This window comes from Branchiostoma floridae, chromosome 5 (genome assembly GCF_000003815.2).
Source record: "Branchiostoma floridae strain S238N-H82 chromosome 5, Bfl_VNyyK, whole genome shotgun sequence".
Lineage (NCBI taxonomy): Eukaryota > Metazoa > Chordata > Leptocardii > Amphioxiformes > Branchiostomatidae > Branchiostoma > Branchiostoma floridae.
The window spans coordinates 22,458,024-22,476,624 of record NC_049983.1 but is presented as its reverse complement, the minus strand read 5'-3'; the positions used below and the strand labels follow the sequence as shown (position 1 = coordinate 22,476,624).

At 43.1% G+C, this 18,601-nt stretch overlaps 1 protein-coding gene across 1 annotated transcript in view; it reads left to right on the top strand.

Moving 5' to 3' along the window:
• LOC118415541 (A disintegrin and metalloproteinase with thrombospondin motifs 9-like) overlaps positions 1-18,601 on the top strand; it is a 45,420-nt gene that overhangs the window by 5,852 nt on the left and 20,967 nt on the right. Inside the window, exons 2-5 of the mRNA XM_035820215.1 lie at positions 10,475-10,620; positions 12,117-12,180; positions 13,846-13,963; positions 17,046-17,182. Coding sequence (XP_035676108.1) covers positions 10,475-10,620; positions 12,117-12,180; positions 13,846-13,963; positions 17,046-17,182 — 465 coding nt within the window. The remainder of the gene's footprint in view (positions 1-10,474; positions 10,621-12,116; positions 12,181-13,845; positions 13,964-17,045; positions 17,183-18,601) is intronic.

Here is an 18,601-nt window from a genome sequence, read left to right as displayed (position 1 = left end):
ACAATGATACATGTAATTATAAATTTGTAGAAACAATCAATGTCTGATTCAATTAACACTGGCTGGGGAGGGGGTATAAACTTTGAACTGGTGAAACAGAACCTGGGCACCAACCAGGTGCAGAAGCTGCCTGTCACATCCAACAATTCTCACCAACCTGGAGACACTCTCTGCAACAACCTGCTCAAGGTCAGGCATGCATGGGGGAGGGGGGCAGAAGTGGACTCATTGTTACAGTATATGGACTTCAAGGTCATTCTGGGGGGAGGGGGCAGAAGTGGACTCATTGTTACTGTGTATGAACTTCAAGGTCACTCTGAGGGGAGGGGGGTGGGTGGGCAGAAATAGTCTCATTGTTACAGTATATGTTACATGTCATGTATCAATTTGTCCAAACAATCATTAATTGATGTCTGATTTCAATTGACACTGGCTGGGGGGGGGGGGGTATTAAACTTTGAAGTAACTTACTTTTTTGCTAAATTTTCCTACCTTTATGTTTTGCTATAATCTTCACAGCATCTCCTTTTCATTTTTACCATAATCTTCATTACCATTAACTTCAAAACTGTCTTGGAGTTTTTATAGATCAAGTTTACACACAGAGAGACAAGCAGACATCTTACCCTGGCTGGCTCCATCTCCAAAATGGAGCCAAAATGCAACTGACATCTGAGAGCTATATCTGAAGACCGTGGATTGATGAATTCCACAGCTGTGATATTCATCACTTAGATGATGAATTCCACAGCTGTGATATTCATCAGATGATGAATTCCACAGCTGTGGAATCATCAATAGTGCTGTGAGATTCATCGATCTACTGATGAATCCAACGCCACTTCCGTCCCTTATACTGGCGATCGGCCGTGGGATTCATCGATCTACTGATGAATCCAACGCCACTTCCGCCCCTTATACTGGCGATTGGCCGTGAGATTCATCGATCTACTGATGAATCCAACGCCACTTCCGTCCCTTATACTGGCGATCGGCCGTGGGATTCATCGATCTACTGATGAATCCAACGCCACTTCCGTCCCTTATACTGGGGATCGGCCGTGAGATTCATCGATCTACTGATGAATCCAACGCCACTTCCGTCCCTAATACTGGCGATCGGCCGTGAGATTCATCGATCTACTGATGAACCCAACGCCACTTCCGTCCCTTATACTGGCGATCGGCCGTGGGATTCATCGATCTACTGATGAATCCAACGCCACTTCCGTCCCTTATACTGGCGATCGGCCGTGGGATTCATCGATCTACTGATGAATCCAACGCCACTTCCGTCCCTTATACTGGCGATCGGCCGTGGGATTCATCGATCTACTGATGAACCCAACGCCACTTCCGTCCCTTATACTGGCGATCGGCCGTGAGATTCATCGATCTACTGATGAATCCAACGCCACTTCCGCCCCTTATACTGGCGATCGGCCGTGAGATTCATCGATCTACTGATGAATCCAACGCCACTTCCGTCCCTAATACTGGCGATCGGCCGTGGGATTCATCGATCTACTGATGAATCCAACGCCACTTCCGTCCCTTATACTGGCGATCGGCCGTGAGATTCATCGATCTACTGATAAATCCAACGCCACTTCCGTCCCTAATACTGGCGATCGGCCGTGGGATTCATCGATCTACTGATGAATCCAACGCCACTTCCGTCCCTTATACTGGCGATCGGCCGTGAGATTCATCGATCTACTGATGAATCCAACGCCACTTCCGTCCCTAATACTGGCGATCGGCCGTGGGATTCATCGATCTACTGATGAATCCAACGCCACTTCCGTCCCTAATACTGGCGATCGGCCGTGGGATTCATCGATCTACTGATGAATCCAACGCCACTTCCGTCCCTTATACTGGCGATCGGCCGTGGGATTCATCGATACAGTCTTGGATTTTACTACTTAGGTTAATTAATGATCTCTATGTCATCAAATTTTTTAATTTTTAGTCTCTCCACAGGGATGGATTTAACAGAGGCTTGATGAATTGCATGGCCGGAATCATTTCTAAAATTTAAAACTTACATACACATACATAAAAATCACTCAAATCTTTAATACCACCCACTACCGCAATGACTGATGGGATAGCTTGGGTGCCATTTTGTTCCTTTGTTTTCAGTCACATGCTGAAGATTTTTGTTCACAAACGAAATTCCCTCTTAATATGCAGACATATGTTACTCAAAAGTAGCGAACAATATGGTAAATTAGGAATTCAATATGTGTACCAGATTAGCCCTGTTTTGAAATATCGATGGTAGACTAATTAGGACAGTTTTATCATCGAAAAGATATAAGCGACACCATTCTTGTCGTTATATGCTATTAAAATTTTGGGCACTAGTATACCTTGCGATCAAAATGCGTAAATAAACTAACGATATGCTTATGGCTGCCCATTTAGTCCCGGGGTCCCATGATCACTAACACTACCACTGGCCGTTACGGTGAAAACGTCCTATAATGGGTGAATGTTGGTGAAACACGGTGAACTACGGTGAAAATGTGTCACCCGGATTCGCATTGTTCCCATGTAAATATGGAGGGGTGAAAGCGAATCTTGCACCTACGTGACAAAAGAGTAAAACATGGTGAAATGAAGGTTTCACCCCTAGTAAAACAAACAGCAATTACGTTATTGTGTGCGTTGTTTCACGAGCGCTAGCGACGTGCCCGGCGCCGACGGTCCAGTCTACGGCACTGGGACAGAAGACTGCCCGCCCAGTTCCTCAGCGCAAGCCGGGGATTTTTTACGCTCCCTCCGCACGCCGGGCAAATTTTAACGGTTACAGCTCGGCGCTATCTGTAACGGCACTGGGACTGAAGACTGCCCGCCTAGTTCCAGGATTTTTTTACGCTTGCGACCCAGTCACATATTTATGGGTCGGAACCAAAGTTTGATTTGCCGCGTGCTTGCAAGCACCTCCTTGTTGCAAGTAATTAATTTTTCATTCTGAAATCGAGAGCGCCATGACAGGACTTGTATCTGACAAGGAAACTAACCCTCTTTTGTATCGAGAGCTCAGACATCTAAGCGCGTCTAATAAACTTATAAAAGACATTTTAAAACATGATAAAACATCGTGTCCGGGCGTTTTACCAGTCAAATACGGCGCTAAATCGACTCCGACCGCCATGACGCCCGCTCAGCGTCTGCAAGACGTGCACGTGACCGGAATACGCACCTCTGATTGGTTGATCCTACGGCTGTAGGGGGTTCCCCTCTATGATCTGCGCTCTGATTGGTCAAGCTGCAGAATTCTTTCTTTGCTGCCCCATGATGCCTTGCGCCCACCCGCGCGTCAAACAAAATTTCTTTGTATGAAAAATGCTACATTTCTACGCACAAAAACGCTATATTCCACAATTACATTGCAATATTCTCGTAAAGAAATACACAATTACAATAGTCTTTCGAGAAAGTATGCATTTATATCCGCATTTATGGGAGAATTTAAGCTGGGAATGTCAAGATACGGCCACGGAAAATTACGGCTCCCGACAATTCACCTTGAGTATTCACCTTGAGCGACAGCCAGTAGGTACCCGTTAGAGTAATGAGGCTGTACATAGTTAAACTGCGGGGCTGTAGCATCTGGTCTTCCTTCCTTCCTTCCTTCTCTCCTACCTTCCTTCCTTCCTTCCTTCGTTCTTTCTTCACTGCAACCTACTGGTTCAGTAGGAGAACTCGTATTCGTACAGGTCCTTGTGTGTGTTCCACTCAGCCGACAACCTTGATTTGAACAAGTTCACTGATTTGCTGGTCACCGTCTGTTCGGAGAGCTTATTCCACATGGGTATCACTCTTGCTGGGTAAAAATTGGCCCTTAGACCCTTGGAGCACTGTATCTGGTACTTGTACGAGTGGCCTCTTGTGGAGGTTGCCAGGCTAGGCGTGAGCATAGCTCTGCTACAGAGGTTGCAGTGGTTACTGGTTCTGCATGTGACTAACCCATGTGTTATCTTGTAGAGAAGAATTATGTCTGCTCTTTTCCTTCTGAAGAGAAGTGTGGGTAGTCCCAGAGCCCTTAGTCTCTGTGCGTAGGGAAGGTGGGAGATTGAAGGAACCAGCTTTGTAGCTCTTCTCTGTACCCTCTCCACCATGTCTTTGTCTCTCTTTGTTTTTGGATCCCAAATGACCGTTGCATACTCTAGGTGGGGACGTATCAGGCTTTTGTACAGCAACACAAATGAGTCTATGTCCAGATATTTGAAAGTGTGTCTTATAGCACCGAGCACCTTGTTGGCTTTGTTGACCTGGTTCTGTACATGACTGCTGAAGCTCAGCTTACTGTCTATGAGTACTCCTAGGTCTTTCTCTTCCGTTGTACACTGTAGGGTATGTACTGATCCGTCTGTCTTGATCATTGTGTATTTGTGTCCGGGATTACCCTTCCCAAGGTGCATCGGCTTACACTTATCAGGGTGGAATCTCATCTGCATTTTTCTCGACCATTCTTGTAGTTGGTCTAGATCGGCCTGAAGGCAGGTCGTATGACCTTCTCTTGCGCAGTCCTCGACGGTTGCATAGATCTTTGTGTCATCCGCAAAGAGAGATACAAAGTTCTGCAGTGTGTCCGGTATATCGCTCACGAAAATCATGAATAGTAAGGGACCCAGTACACTCCCTTGTGGGACTCCGCTTTCTACCCTCTTCCAGGACGATGTAGCTCCGTTTACCGAGACTCTTTGTCTTCGTTGGGTTAGGAAGCCTCGTACCCACTCTAACAGCTTTCCTCTAATGCCAAAGGATTCGACCTTTCTAAGGAGCCTTTCGTGTGGGACCGTGTCAAAAGCCTTAGCATAGTCTAAAAATATAACATCCACTTGTAGTCCGTGACTTAAGGCTTCGGTCCACACGTCAAGTGCCTCGAGTAGGTTAGTCACTGTTGATTTCCCCTTGGAAAAACCGTGCTGTTGCTCACATGTGAAATTGTTTATCCTCATGTGTTCAATCACCTTATCTGAAATTATTCTTTCCAGCATCTTGCAGGGCACTGACGTTAGCGAGACGGGGCGGTAGTTTGCTGGGTCTGACTTCTCACCCTTTTTGAAGATAGGAGTGATACTTGCTTCCGTCCACTGCTCTGGAAGTACTGCATTACTTAAGCTGAGTTGATAAACCTTGGTTAGTGGGACCACAATTTCGTGTGACAGTTCTCTAAGAATTCTCGGGTGAAGTCCGTCATTACCTGGGGACTTGTCCGGACGCAGCTGGGATAATTGGTCCATAACCATTTCCTCAGTGACTTCTATTTTGTCCAGGACCGGAGTCTGTAGAGGTTTGGGATCGAATACTGGCATGTTGTCGTAGATCTCGCGTGTGAAGGTCTTATGGTACTGATCATTTAGTATTTCTGCTTTGTCCTTGTCTTTGGTAGCAAAGTTACCCTTCGTGTCCTTCAAGTCACCCACCTGTGATTTTACTGATCTGCGGGAGTTCACATAACTCCAAAAAGCTTTGTTATTTGTCTTAGCTTCCTTGGCGAGTGATCGTTCAAAGTCTCTACGTGCTTGTCTTGCAGCATGTGTTGCGGCATTTCTACATTCTTTGTAAGTTTTCCAGTCTTCCTTGCTTTTCGTGTTGAGGTACCTTAACCATGCATGGAATTTCTTTCTGGCTTTACGTTGAGCCTCATGTGTCATCCACTTCGGTTTGCTTTTCTTTGTTGTATTTCCCGTTCTCTTCGTCGGTACATTCTCTTCTACCACCTTCATTACTTTCTCTTGCAGTGTGTTGAAGGCCTCCTGTGTCGTCATGCCTTCTAGTACTTTTGTCCAGTCTAAGTCCATGTTCTCTTTCATCTTGCTGTAGTCAGCTTTTTCATAGTTCAGCTGTTTCCTGTCGTTCACAGGGGGAGCCGTCGCAAACCTGGCTCTGAACACCAGTTTCACGTGATCGCTAGCGCCTAGTGGATCCTCGTGCAATAGTTGTTCCACCATCCCTGGTTCGTTAGTAAGTATTAGATCATCAAGTGTAGGAGTATGGTCCCCTCTAAATCTCGTTGGCTCTGTCACGTGCTGTTGTAGGTAGTTATCGCGTATGCACTCAACAAAACGAGATGCCGGATTGTCGGTACTGTCTCTGTGTGTTGTCCACATGTGCGGTTCTGGGGTCCATGCAATGCTTGGGTGATTGAAGTCCCCCATAATAAGCAGATGTGTTGTGTTCATATTTGAAGCCCATTTCAGCATCTCGTGCAGCGCTGGGTCTCGTGTGATTGCTAGACCCGGAGTGCCGGACCTGTAGATAGTTCCAATAAGTACACATGTGTCTTCTTTACCATTGATTACTACCCATGTACTATCTGGAAACACCACAGGTGGCTTCACTTGCTTGGCGGAAAACTTGGAATTCACATATACACATGTGCCTCTTGTATCTTGTGCCATTAGGTCCCCTATGAACAAATCATAGCCTTTTATCTGCATCACAGCTGTATCGGGAGTTTGCCCTTGTTTGGGTTTGATTTCGACAAGTGATATAATATCGTAATGTTTGTTCGCCAGTAGAGTACATAGTTCGTCATATTTACTCAGAAGTGAATTGTCAACATTGGTGTATAGAACTTGTAAATCGTGGATATCACATTTCTTTACTTGATTTCTACCACCCTTCCTCTTCTTATCATCCATCTTTTGTCTGGTTCCTTTTCTCGCTGGGTCTTCAAGGTTTCTCTCAGGTTTTTTGACTCTTCTAGTTGTAGCTTGGTTAGGTCGGGTCTAATGTATATCTTACTGTGGACTGCATGTGTACTTTCTCGTAGGTCTTTGGCTAAGGCCAAGATCTGCTTTTTGTCACTTACATTGTTCATGGTTACCTTTACTAGTCTTGTGTTATCGTTGTTGGGTCGGCCCATCCTCTGTGCGTTCACAACATTCATTTTCAGCCTGAATTCTTCTTGGAAGAGCTCTGTAACACTATCTATGTCTCCTTGCTTGGAACCAGTTTCGGGTAGATTGTGAACAATGAGGTTTAATTTTCTTGCTTCCTGGTCCTCTTTCTCGCTCAATTTCTGGTTTACTTCTTCTGTTACCGATCTGGTTACTTTGTCTGTTGTTGCATTTACAATCTTCTCTAGCAGTTCATCCTCTGTGAGGTTGCCAAGCTCGATCTGCTGTGGGGGTATTCCCTTTTGACTTAATTCTTCTAAGTTCTGTATTCTCGTTTCCAATATATTGTCCTTGCTTCTTAACTGCTGTGTTTGTTTTTCTATTCCTGACTTGACCTCTGTTAGCTCTTGTGTGACAGTGTCTAGTTTCTCATGTATGCTTTGAATTTCACTTGTCAGTGCTACCACACTTAGATACAGTTTCTTTGCTCCACGTTTACAGTATTGGCAAAACCAGTGACAGTTGTCAGGCTCCTCTGTGATAACTTGGTATAAACTGTCAGAAACTTTGGCACATCTTGCATGGAACCATATGACACAGATTTCGCACTCTACTGCCTTATCTGTGTCTTTGACTAATCTGCCACAGTCGCCACAGTTGTATACTTCGCTAGATTTATGTACATTATCTCTGTCAGAGCTTTTCTTGCTGCTAGACACTGTTTGTTTTTTTCCGTTAAGTTCAGGTATATTTGTACTCACATTTGAGCTTCGCAGCTTCGTCCTGCTGGGGTCGTTCTTGGCACCTTCCGCCATTTTTTTTTTTTTTTGGTGGAAGATGAAATGCCTTGTTTCTTCTTGTTTGTTATCCCTCAGATCAAGGACAGAATGACCGCTCGTGTGTGATGTAACTCGTGTGGAATGCCGAAGATTTCCAGGCAGGGAGGGGGGTTCCCAACTTGCGTGTTGCCTTGTTGAAATTCAAAGTTCGCCCCGAAGAAAAGGAAGCACAAAAAACCTCTGTCCTCGTCGTAGGGAGTCAACTCCGTGGACGGTTCTCTCTGTGGTCGGTGCTGAATCCAATCCGTCTTTGAGCTTACGACTTCGTTATGGCCACATGGTTGCGCGTCTGGACTTGCGTCTTCATGTAGTCTCAGTGGGGAGGGGGGCGCTCGTGACACTCGAAGGTTGCCGTCTGCTCTTTTCTTGTTTTTCCGAGTACGAAAGAAAAATCCGGACGGTTTCTTGTAACTAATGTGACGTTCGGAATCTTCGTTCCACTTCAGAGACTTCTTCCGGAGTTCTGAACTCACTACGCCGAAAGCTGGGGAGGGGGGCACGCTTTCGAACTCAATCCGAAATCCTCTTATTTTCCACCAGTAATCCAACGAGTATCTTCGTAATCCTGTCTCGGTCGACGTTCGGAATCTTGTAGTCCAACGTTGGTTTACTTCTCTGTTAAACTTGTGAAGTTTTTGATACCTAGAAACGATAAATTGGACACTAAATTTGACAATTCCTGGAGAGCTGTTCTGAAAACCTGCTACTCGCCGCCATCTTGGATCTCTCTTTTATCAACAACAACAAAACTTACTCAGAGGATCTAAAAAAGACGTAGAATATAACGTTATTTCCTAGTGTTGCACATGCTGTAAAACTATGAGTTATTGGAAGATTTTCCTGCATGGATGATTCGGGCCGGGTAGAAGCTGCATGACCGCCAGCCCAGTCCGGTACCTCATGGTATGGTATGCCCAAGGACATTGTATGCATGCCATGCTGGTTTTAGTTTTTTACCGTCATTTTTCGGGAAAAGAAACACTCTGGTAGCAAAACTCCCCACGATGTCACCACGGTTTTCGATTGATTTTTTTTAATAGTGTGGATAGGGTCTAATACCAACCAACAGCGGTAAAATTTCCCCAGCTTGTGCTGATGAACTGGGCGGGCGTTCTACACTCCCAGCACCGGCTAGAAAGCGGCGAGCTACCGATGGTATGTTTCTTTGTCTATGGAGTTGCGTGCGCCCGTACGATGACACCTTTCACCGGAGGTGTTAATTTCAGCGGGGTGAAACACGGTGAATTTTCTATTGTGTTCTGGTGCAAAGTAAACACTTGGCATTTCACCCCATCCTTGCATAATCTACTCAAAATATGTGATAATTGCTCAAAATTAACCCCTTGCAAAGTAAACATAAAAGGGGTGACTTTGACTCAGAACAATCATAGTACCGATTTTAACCGTACTTTCACTACAATTCACCCATTAGAGGACGTTTTCACCGTAACGGCCAGTGGTAGTGTAAAGTGTCCCACGCAGCAAAGAAGCCACACGTATGTTGATATTATTCAGTGGGCCGTGAGGTTTTTCTAGCAAGGAGCTTTTATAAAAGCTTTTAAAGTTTTATAAAAGCTCATTGGATTCAACTCTCCCTTCTATTGCTAAAATAAACTCTCTCAATAATTCAACGATTGAGATCGTTACACTGTCTGAAGTCTTTCTTGTCAGAAATTGGGCCTATACAGGTAGGTGAGAATTCTCAAGTTTCCCTTCAATGACAAGACGAACTTTCCCAGCCAGAAAAGGCCAAGCTTGTTTTTCAATCACTCACAAACAATACTAAACCAACAGACTGTATGCAAGAAAATTTCACTGCTTCCCAATGTTGTGCTTTGTGGCTTGGGTGGTAAGGGATTATGACTAATGTTTTGACCAATGCTCCTTTGTTTTTCAATCAATCACAAACAATACTAAACCAACAGACTACTGTTTAATTGATGCTCTATCTCAACTAACTATTCACCTTATGTAAAACAAGCTAAAGCCCCAACAAACCCATTACCAACTAAGTACATTTGGGATGATAACTCCAAACTCAAATTTACAGAGGCATTACAGGATCCTCCGATATAAAAAAAAATCTTACAAAAGTTTACTGCTAAGTCATTTTGTGACGTAGACAATGCAGTAAAAGAATTTTCTGACATAATCACACATGTAGCTGATAAATGTCTGCGTAAAATTACCCACAACAATAACAAGAAAAGAAAGAAGAAAAGTAAACCATGGTTCAACCATTCATGTGCATCTCTTAAACACAAAATAAAACAATTAGCCACTCCGTTTTCTAAGTGCCTGTGGAAACTTGATGTTCGCCACGTATACTTCTGCAATCTGAAATTGTACAAGAAGAAAATCAAGACAGAGAAAAGACTCTTCAAAGAAATACAATTAAACAATCTCAGAAAACTTAGTAAGGAAAATCCACAAAAATATAATCTTGGAGGGAAATCAAATCACTGTGACAGGAAGATAATGTTCAACAGAAGGATGATAATGCCATTAACCCAGAAGAATGTTTGACTCATTTCAAAACTTTAAACAATTTTGTTGATATAGTCCATAAAAACACTTACATAACCAAGTACAATGATTTATTATTTTATTATAATTTAATATATTAATGGAACAGGCTTTAAGACTATTGCATTCCCAGAGAGTAGTCAATTACAATATTTGAACTGTTCTTGAAGAATATTGTCCTGTAAAAACTTTTTTCATCTTAACCAATAGCGTTAACAGATGAACTTTGCCCTTTCCCCCCCACAGTTCTGTCTCCAGGGCGACTGCGTGTCTACGCGGTCGAAGCTGAAGGCGATCGACGGTGGCTGGGGGCCGTGGTCCAAGTACGGGGCGTGTTCCAGGACCTGCGGAGGGGGGGTCAAGTACGCCAGGAGGCAGTGCAACAACCCCAGGTGAGAAAACGGCTGTCTTCTGGAGTACATGTACATGACTGAAAAACAAGTCATGTAGTATTAGTATTTGATTATACAGTAGAAGCCAGTTAATTGCACAACGGATTACCACACACTTCTGTGAATTGCACGGAATTCTAAGATCCCAAACCGGTACCAAAACTGGAAGTTTTACTGTAGTACTGTGACAAGCCAGTAGGGGGCGCAAAATTTATTCATTTTGAGGTGCCAGCAAGCACCACCCACACACCAAATGTAAAATCTGCTTGACAATCCACCCATGGTCTTCTTGAGTTGTTATGTTCACACAAGCACAGACACACTCTCTAAAACATAATTCACTTGGCATATCAGGACCTAAATTTACAGCCTAGTGATTTTCCACATCACTGTCTTTCTGCCATGTTTTTACATGCTGCAACTGACTAACTTTCTTGAAGACAATTTTGGACAAGGATGCCCCTCAGGTAGGGTGCTCTAGATACCTGCATGTTGCATGTGTTAGCACCAGCATTGTACATGGCAATACTTGTGACAACTGGACATTTTCTCAATTTCATGGCAAAAATGTATCCAAGACAACATTCTACATTCTATATAGTACTAGTGTTATTTTCAAAGTTTTTAGGGATTTTTGAAAAAGTTTTGCAATTTTTGGCATTTGATTTAAACTGTCAAAAGTTGCAGATGTATGAACAGTTTAATTTTGAAGATATATTTGATTGAAAGCTCTTGGGGATCCTGAATTAAAAAGTCAGAGAACCAAACTACAATCTGGCTACCTCTCAAGTTCACTGTCAAACCAGTGATTCAGCTAAATCAGTCTAGAAGTCAGCCAGAAATAGCCGCCCCCCACCCAAACCTTACAGCCTCGCTAACCGGACTGGACGGAAATAATTACTCACAAAAATCACCAAGGACAAAGGAGAACAACACCCTGACCTTGGCTGGCCTCCCGCTGGTCAGCATCCAGCTCCTTATTGTCAATGTCAAGTGGAATTTGTAAGTCTCGGCGGGAGCCTGTCTAACCCAGATGGAAAGGCTTCTAACAAGCCTTGGATCAAGGTTAGGGTGTTTTTCTTAGCCTGGCTCCTCCTTCAGACAACAATGAACAATGTTTACAGTGTTGGGTTCAAGTTCAAGGTCGAGTTTGTATTTGAAGTGAAAGTTATATTCCGTTTTTTTCACACCCTCTGATTCAGTAATAAAGGAACACTGCTCACTTCTAATTTGTAAAGTCATTTTCCAAAATGTTGAAGGGAAACATTTTGTTACATTTCGATTTCGTTACTGATGGATTCATGGTAACATTGTTTATCATCTATCTTAATGGCATCTTCATCCATGTTATAATGTAGGTATTTAGTTAAATTTTTTAAATTGTGATAGAATTAACATATGGGTACATTGTAGTTCACTGACTGTGAGAGGTGTTTGTAAGCACTTGAACTTGACTGTTGTTACCTGTCTTGACTGATGTGAACCGTTTGTTGCAGTCCGCAGAACGGGGGCAAGTTCTGCCTGGGACGCAGGATGAAGTTCAGGTCCTGCAACACCAAGGTGAGACCTTTGATTGACACCTGTCAGACTTTCATTGATGTAGCAGCAAGTTGTGATTGAATGTTACACTGATGTCAGTGTAATACCTTGCCGCTTGCCTGTCTGTCTAATAGTTTTTTTAGGGGGAAGGGGGGTGGGGTGGCGGAGAAACAGTGATATTCAAAAGTTGAAAACTTCACTTGTTTTGTAAAGTTTTAAGACAATTTTGAAGATGATCACTGCAACTGCAAGACCAGTCACACCCTCCTCGAAAGACCTCAAGTGTGACACCTACAATCAAAACCATTGCTTCCCACTGCCTTAAATTTGTGTAGGTCACATTTATTTGGTTCCTGCTCACTTATGATTCAGAACATTTTATTTGGTCACAAGTAAAATCGGTGACCCCTAAAGGTGTGCTTGAAGGTCACAGGTACAACTGCTAGGCCCCTCCCGCATGATAGAACACGTCTAAAGGTCACAACTGAAATTATTGCCCCCCTCCCCCACGGACAAGTTTTCTGGCCATACAGAGTCCATAGGTCTGCATGCCAGGTGCACCCTGTTAGTAAACAGCCCATTGTCCGAGTTTGTAATGACCAGAATGATCATTAATCAGTGCCTGTGTTGGGAGGGAAGAGGGAAAGGGGGGGCGGACCGGGGTTGGAGTCTGGGCCTGATTTCCTGAGCAGACGTGAGGTAATGCGAGGTAATGCCAATCAGGAATAGCTTCTGATAAGGTGGCAGAAATACCCTGATTACAAGTTTCCTTATCATCAACCCAGGCCTTTCATGGTCTTTCGAAAAAACAAAACAAAAAACGGAAGCTCTGCTGCAGTACCCAAGCAAGCCACATGGAGACATAAAATCTATTCACCATTTCCATTGAAACATTCCTTTGAAAGTTACCTTAAGTTTGCAATGAAAATAGGTGCTGACAGGAGAGTAAGGATGAAGTATCATTTGTTCTCATTATCACATTCTTCCCCTAATAAGAAGCTTGTGCCTCCTTAATCCTACCCTCAAGACAACTGACAAGGAATGCACGACCTTCAAGGAGCACCTGTTGGTATTAAGACAAGAGGCAGGATCTTAAGTTGTTCTTATCTGTATCTGTGTAGCTCAGGCGATGCATGTTCCCTTTGGCTCTGGAGAAACACATCAGTATCTGTTACATACAGCAGCAGGTGGTGATATCACCCTGAGCAACCTGTCACACCTAACCTTTGCACATCCATCATTGTTTAAACTAAAGCTATCTAGTGAGGATGGTCCTACAGTACTTTGTGGTAATGAGTCCACTCTTTGACACTCCCAGGAACTGAAAAAAATTCTAACAGCTCAGTCTTGACTTCGAAGAAGGTGTTAGCAGTTAGTCTGTAACTGGCCCCTGCCCGCAGAGGCCGGTCAGATGTTGTGCGGGCTGCTATAAGCGAGGTTTAATCAGGCAAGTTAGCAGTGGTCTGCTGTTTATTGTAAACGAAAAAGGCAAGGCAGTTTTTCTGATCATTGAAAAGAGAAAAGGCATTGCTGCCCCTACGGCTGATGAGGCTATTGGACCGGTGAGGTGAGGTGAAATGTGAAATGGTGTACATACATTTACATGAAGCATCTTTTATTACCATTCTTTTTATACATCTGAAGTGAACTATTTTTCCAAAGTTTAACTATCCGATTGTGTTCTAGGAGTGTCCGCCTGGCAGTAAGGACTTCCGTGAGGAGCAGTGTGCCAAGTTCAACGGGCAGCACTTCAACATCAACGGCCTGCCGCCCTACGTCAGATGGGTCCCCAAGTACGCTGGAGGTACGTGCTGGTTTGTCTAGCATGTCCAGTAAACTAGCTCATGATGCAACACCAGATTTACACTCAGTCAGTACAAGCTGCGTATCAGGATAGATTTATTTGATCTCATCTGTGAAGGACTCCTACTCATTTTGATAAGTGTGGTGGGTTCTTTTAATAATCTGTGCTTGACTTTTGAGATATGGCCCTCCTTAAACACGGGACCTCCATGTAATGTCCTATCCAAGGGACGGCCCTCATTTGTACCTGAGTGAAGCGAGCAAATTTGTGTTAACGTGCCTTTCTCAAGCGCACAACATTTTAGCATGTCAGAGGATTTGAACCCAGGATCTCTTGGCTCTGGGCCAAAACCCTTCTATAATTCGCCATTTTACTACAATCATACTTGTTAAGCATTTCTTTACTTGCACCAGGTGAGTTAAGTTGTTGTTTCAGAGTTTAAATCCTGACTCTTGTAAAAAAAATGCTAAGCAAACAAATAGATGGCTTTCTTTGTTTAGCATTATTTACTTGTACCAGGTGAGTCAGTCGAGATATTGTTTCAGTGTCATGGTCAAGTGTTGAAATGCTGACTATTGTCAAACATCTTGTGAACAGGTCTTTGTTTTATTTGTTAAGCAGTTGTTTTCTTGCAGTTGAGTTGTTGTTTCACTGTATAAGTCTCTTATCAAACACAATGTTGTCTTCAATGCCAAAAAGGATTGTTTTCTATGCGGAAAAGGGTTGTTGTTGATGCCAAAAAAGAGCTGTTTTCTCTGCCAAAAAAGGTCTGTTTTTCATTCTAGAAATTATTGTTTTCTTGTGCCTCATAAGTAAAATGTTAGTTACTATGCCAAAAGAGGATTGTTTTCCATGCCAAAAATGGTTCAACTTGTTGTTTTTTTGTTCCACAAATTAAAGTGTTACCTTCTATGCCAAAGACAGATTATTCTCTATGCCAATCCTTCGACTAACAGCATCCAAAACGTGACAGACCCGTGCAATGCTCCCAGACCACCCCAGACTTTATTTATGCCAAGTGTACCTGTTCCCAGATAACAGTGTGTATGGCGGGGTGATTTGCTTGTGTTAGATCTCCCTTCTGTAAGCTGTGAGGGGTTGAACTTGGTGATGCCTGTCATCGAGCCTCTCCTACATCAACTGTTATGGTGGGCTGTTTTCTGTCCGGTAGACAGCTGACTTTCATGAGCACAAGAAAAACATCCCTCCTGGAAACAGTTTGACAAATATTGTGCTAATATTTGTATCCAGTGCTGCTGGGGTGATTTGTTGATGTTAGTGATGTCTGTTGGCACTGCAGGGAGGTTCAGGTTGCTGATGAGGGAGTGATTTCCGAGGCTGGATTTTAAGGATTTGCTCAAAGTTTTGGATCTTTTGATAATATTTTGTGATGGTTTTTACGTTGTTAAGTTGTTCAGCTTTGCTGGTAGTTATCATTGTGCAATGCTAAACTTTCCTCCAATACAAAAGTATACAAGGATGAAATTTGCAACGACCACTGTTGCCTTCTTCAGGATCAATAATGACAGTCACTAACGAAAGTAAATCACGGTAAAATTGCATTTAGTAATGACTGCAAACACGTTAACTGGTCAAACATGGCAGGAATTTGTATCGCTCACTGTGATGGCTGGAGTGCCCTGATGTACATGGATATGGCCTCCTTTATACATAACTTCTCACAAAATATCCAGTATTTAGACTTATAGTATACCAGTGAAACAGTATGGTCGGTCCAGTGACTCTACATGTAACGTATGTGGATGTGTTGAGAGCTGGAGTGTATGGCTCAAGAAATCTGGTCCTCGATGAGGCTTCTTTGTTGTTGCACATACCAGAGTGGAAGTGTGGGTTGCAGTCGCCAGATAAGGATGAAGGGTTCTGCAGTGACCAGGATGAGAGAACAGACGTTTCGGACTAATTTGACAGGGAATCTGCATGCTACCAACCTTCCTGCAACAGGAAGCTACTGTGGGGCGAGCTGGTTTGATCCAGTTCTCTCTAGATCTGTAACTTTCCGCTAAAGGCTGCCACCTCTGAGGGACCAAATTTAAAATATGATGGATTGCAAAAAAAAGTTTCATTGACAAAGAAGGAATTTGGTGTGTTTTGTTTTGTTGTCTTTTGCATCATACATCAGCTTCAAATATAAAAAAGAAGTGCTCACACATATCCAAATTTGGTGGCTCAACCCTTGCTCAGTGATAGCTGTCTAGGTCTTGTGGAAAGGGGGCCTAACAGAAAAACTTTAGCTAGGCTCAAGCTTACATCTGAGTGAACGACCTGTAACTATTTCTGAATTCGTCAGGAGAGTAATATTCTTGAATTACCTTCTTACGCATGCATTTAGGTGTTGTGAATGTTGGGTGCAAGAGTACAATGTAATACAGTCCTATGGCTGCACCTGGGGCAAGTGTCATACTAGTATTGGGGTCACCTGAGAAAGCTCTTTCAATTGGTCACAATCATGCTAATTAATAAGCCCCAACTTGTTGGTGAGGTGCAGCTGAAGGTCATTTGTACCCCAAGGTCAGGATGTCTTGGCCCTTAGTAATGACCTTGATGTCTAACCACCTCCCAGGCAAAGGTCAAGAATGATGTCTCATACAAAATTCCACTGTCTTAAATCTGAGTCTAATGAAAATTCCCGGACATAATTCTGCCAGGTGCAATAAGACTGGCACATTGAGAAAACAGTTATCAAGGTCTAAGAATAATCTCAAGAATGTCTTGGACACGTGAATATCTGAAATGTGCATGATTACTGATTTAGCATTTATTTTACTACCAGTAAATATCTTTTATATTCAGAAGAGTTGTGAGAGTGGACATTACATTCCATGCAGTGTACAGAATGAGATAGAGAGTGAGTAAGTGTGAATGGATTTGTTGTTGTTCCATGTCCTTGTTTGAAGTTCTCATTGCTACCAAATTTGTTCTTGGGATACAAGAAATATAAAACACTTATAATTATTTTGCTGTGATTTCATGGTTAAAGAGGCACTGACGAAAATCCAAAATAAACATGGCAAAGATTTCAAGATTTACTGTTTTTTAAACACTTTTGCTCATTTGTTTTCAGTTCTGATGAAGGACCGGTGCAAGCTGTTCTGCCGCGTTGCGACAGGCACGGCGTACTACCGGCTCAAGAACAAGGTCATCGACGGAACACCCTGCGGCCCCGACACCAACGACATCTGCGTACAGGGCATGTGCCGGGTACGTAATACTATACAATATGGGATTTCATTTTGCGATAGTGCGAAAATGGAGTGATCTACAATTTAATTAAGTAAATTCGATCTATGATGTATATGAAACGTAAAAATACGTTGACATAAAGCGCACAAAACTTCCGAAAGTCACTTTTTCATCAGTGAAACTAAACTAAGAAGACTTTTGGTCGCTTATGGTCTGCAGCCCCAGTGGGAACTGGGTATAATGTAATTCGCCACAGAAATTCTCAGCCAACTCTTCTATTTTTTCTACGTAGGCAGAGTTTGAAAGAACATCAAACTCAAGATGCTGACTTTTCTCCCCTGGCAGGTGTCCTAAGGTCCTGATCTTGAGCCCCAAACATTTTAGTTCCAAGACTTCTCCAAATCTGTCCCAGTTTGACCCCTATTAACCTCCAAATGAAACAGTCCCCACCTCCGACGATGTGAGGACTCTGGTTCACTGGAAAGGGTGGTGAGAAAACAGCTTTCCTCGCACTCCCCCTTTGTTTCTCTAAACATTTACCAGCCTGAGGTGAGGGGGCTTGCCCTACGGCAATGATGACAACAATCTGTTTTTAAGCCACGGAAATTAAATTTGTGGGTTCGCGGATTTATAAAGATGTTGCTGGCCAGAAAGATCAGTATGTTAACAGAACTTGAAGGGAAATTCTGTACCTTGATTTCATGTGGTTTTGGGAGTGAATAGAGTCAGGTGCAAGTTTTTCTTCTAGCACTGCTAGAATTTTGCCTAAAATGTCCTAGAACCAAAAAATAAATTTGGTGTGAGTTGTGTGACCTATAAAGGGAACAGTGGAATACAAATGTGGAGGAAGAGTACATGGAGGGTTAAATTTTCAGGAAGTTTTCACGAGTATTGATGATTTTGTTTGTACATTGTACATAGGAATTTACAGTCAAAATTTGAAAGACATAAATAGAAATTATGTAGTTGTCAAAGAGTACTAAAATTCTTTCATGAGCTTACGGCAAAGTCCCCCAGCAGTTTTGTATTGAATTGCAGATTAAGGCATGTAGTTGTTCCAAAGAAGTCAATGAGTGGGAGGCTCTTGTCAAAATACTGCAAATTTTTTTCGATCTTCTTAACGATAGACCATGACCATGAGTCCTGAACACGATGACAGTCTCGGATATTTTTAGCCACCCCCTACCTATGTAATGTCACTGAACTCGCTTGCTCTGTCTGGTGCATTCCTTTTTTTTTTGAGGACAGTGGAAAGCAATGGCATCCATTGCTGACAAAATATCACACATGCGGGGATGATGATGAATGATAGTGATAAGTGTTGTATCTAGTGTACAGGACTGGAAAGACAGGCGAGTTCAGGTTAAATTGGAGATGTGCAGCAGGTGTTTCTGATGTGTACCTAGAGTCATTGAGTCAGGATGAGTTGCGACCAGC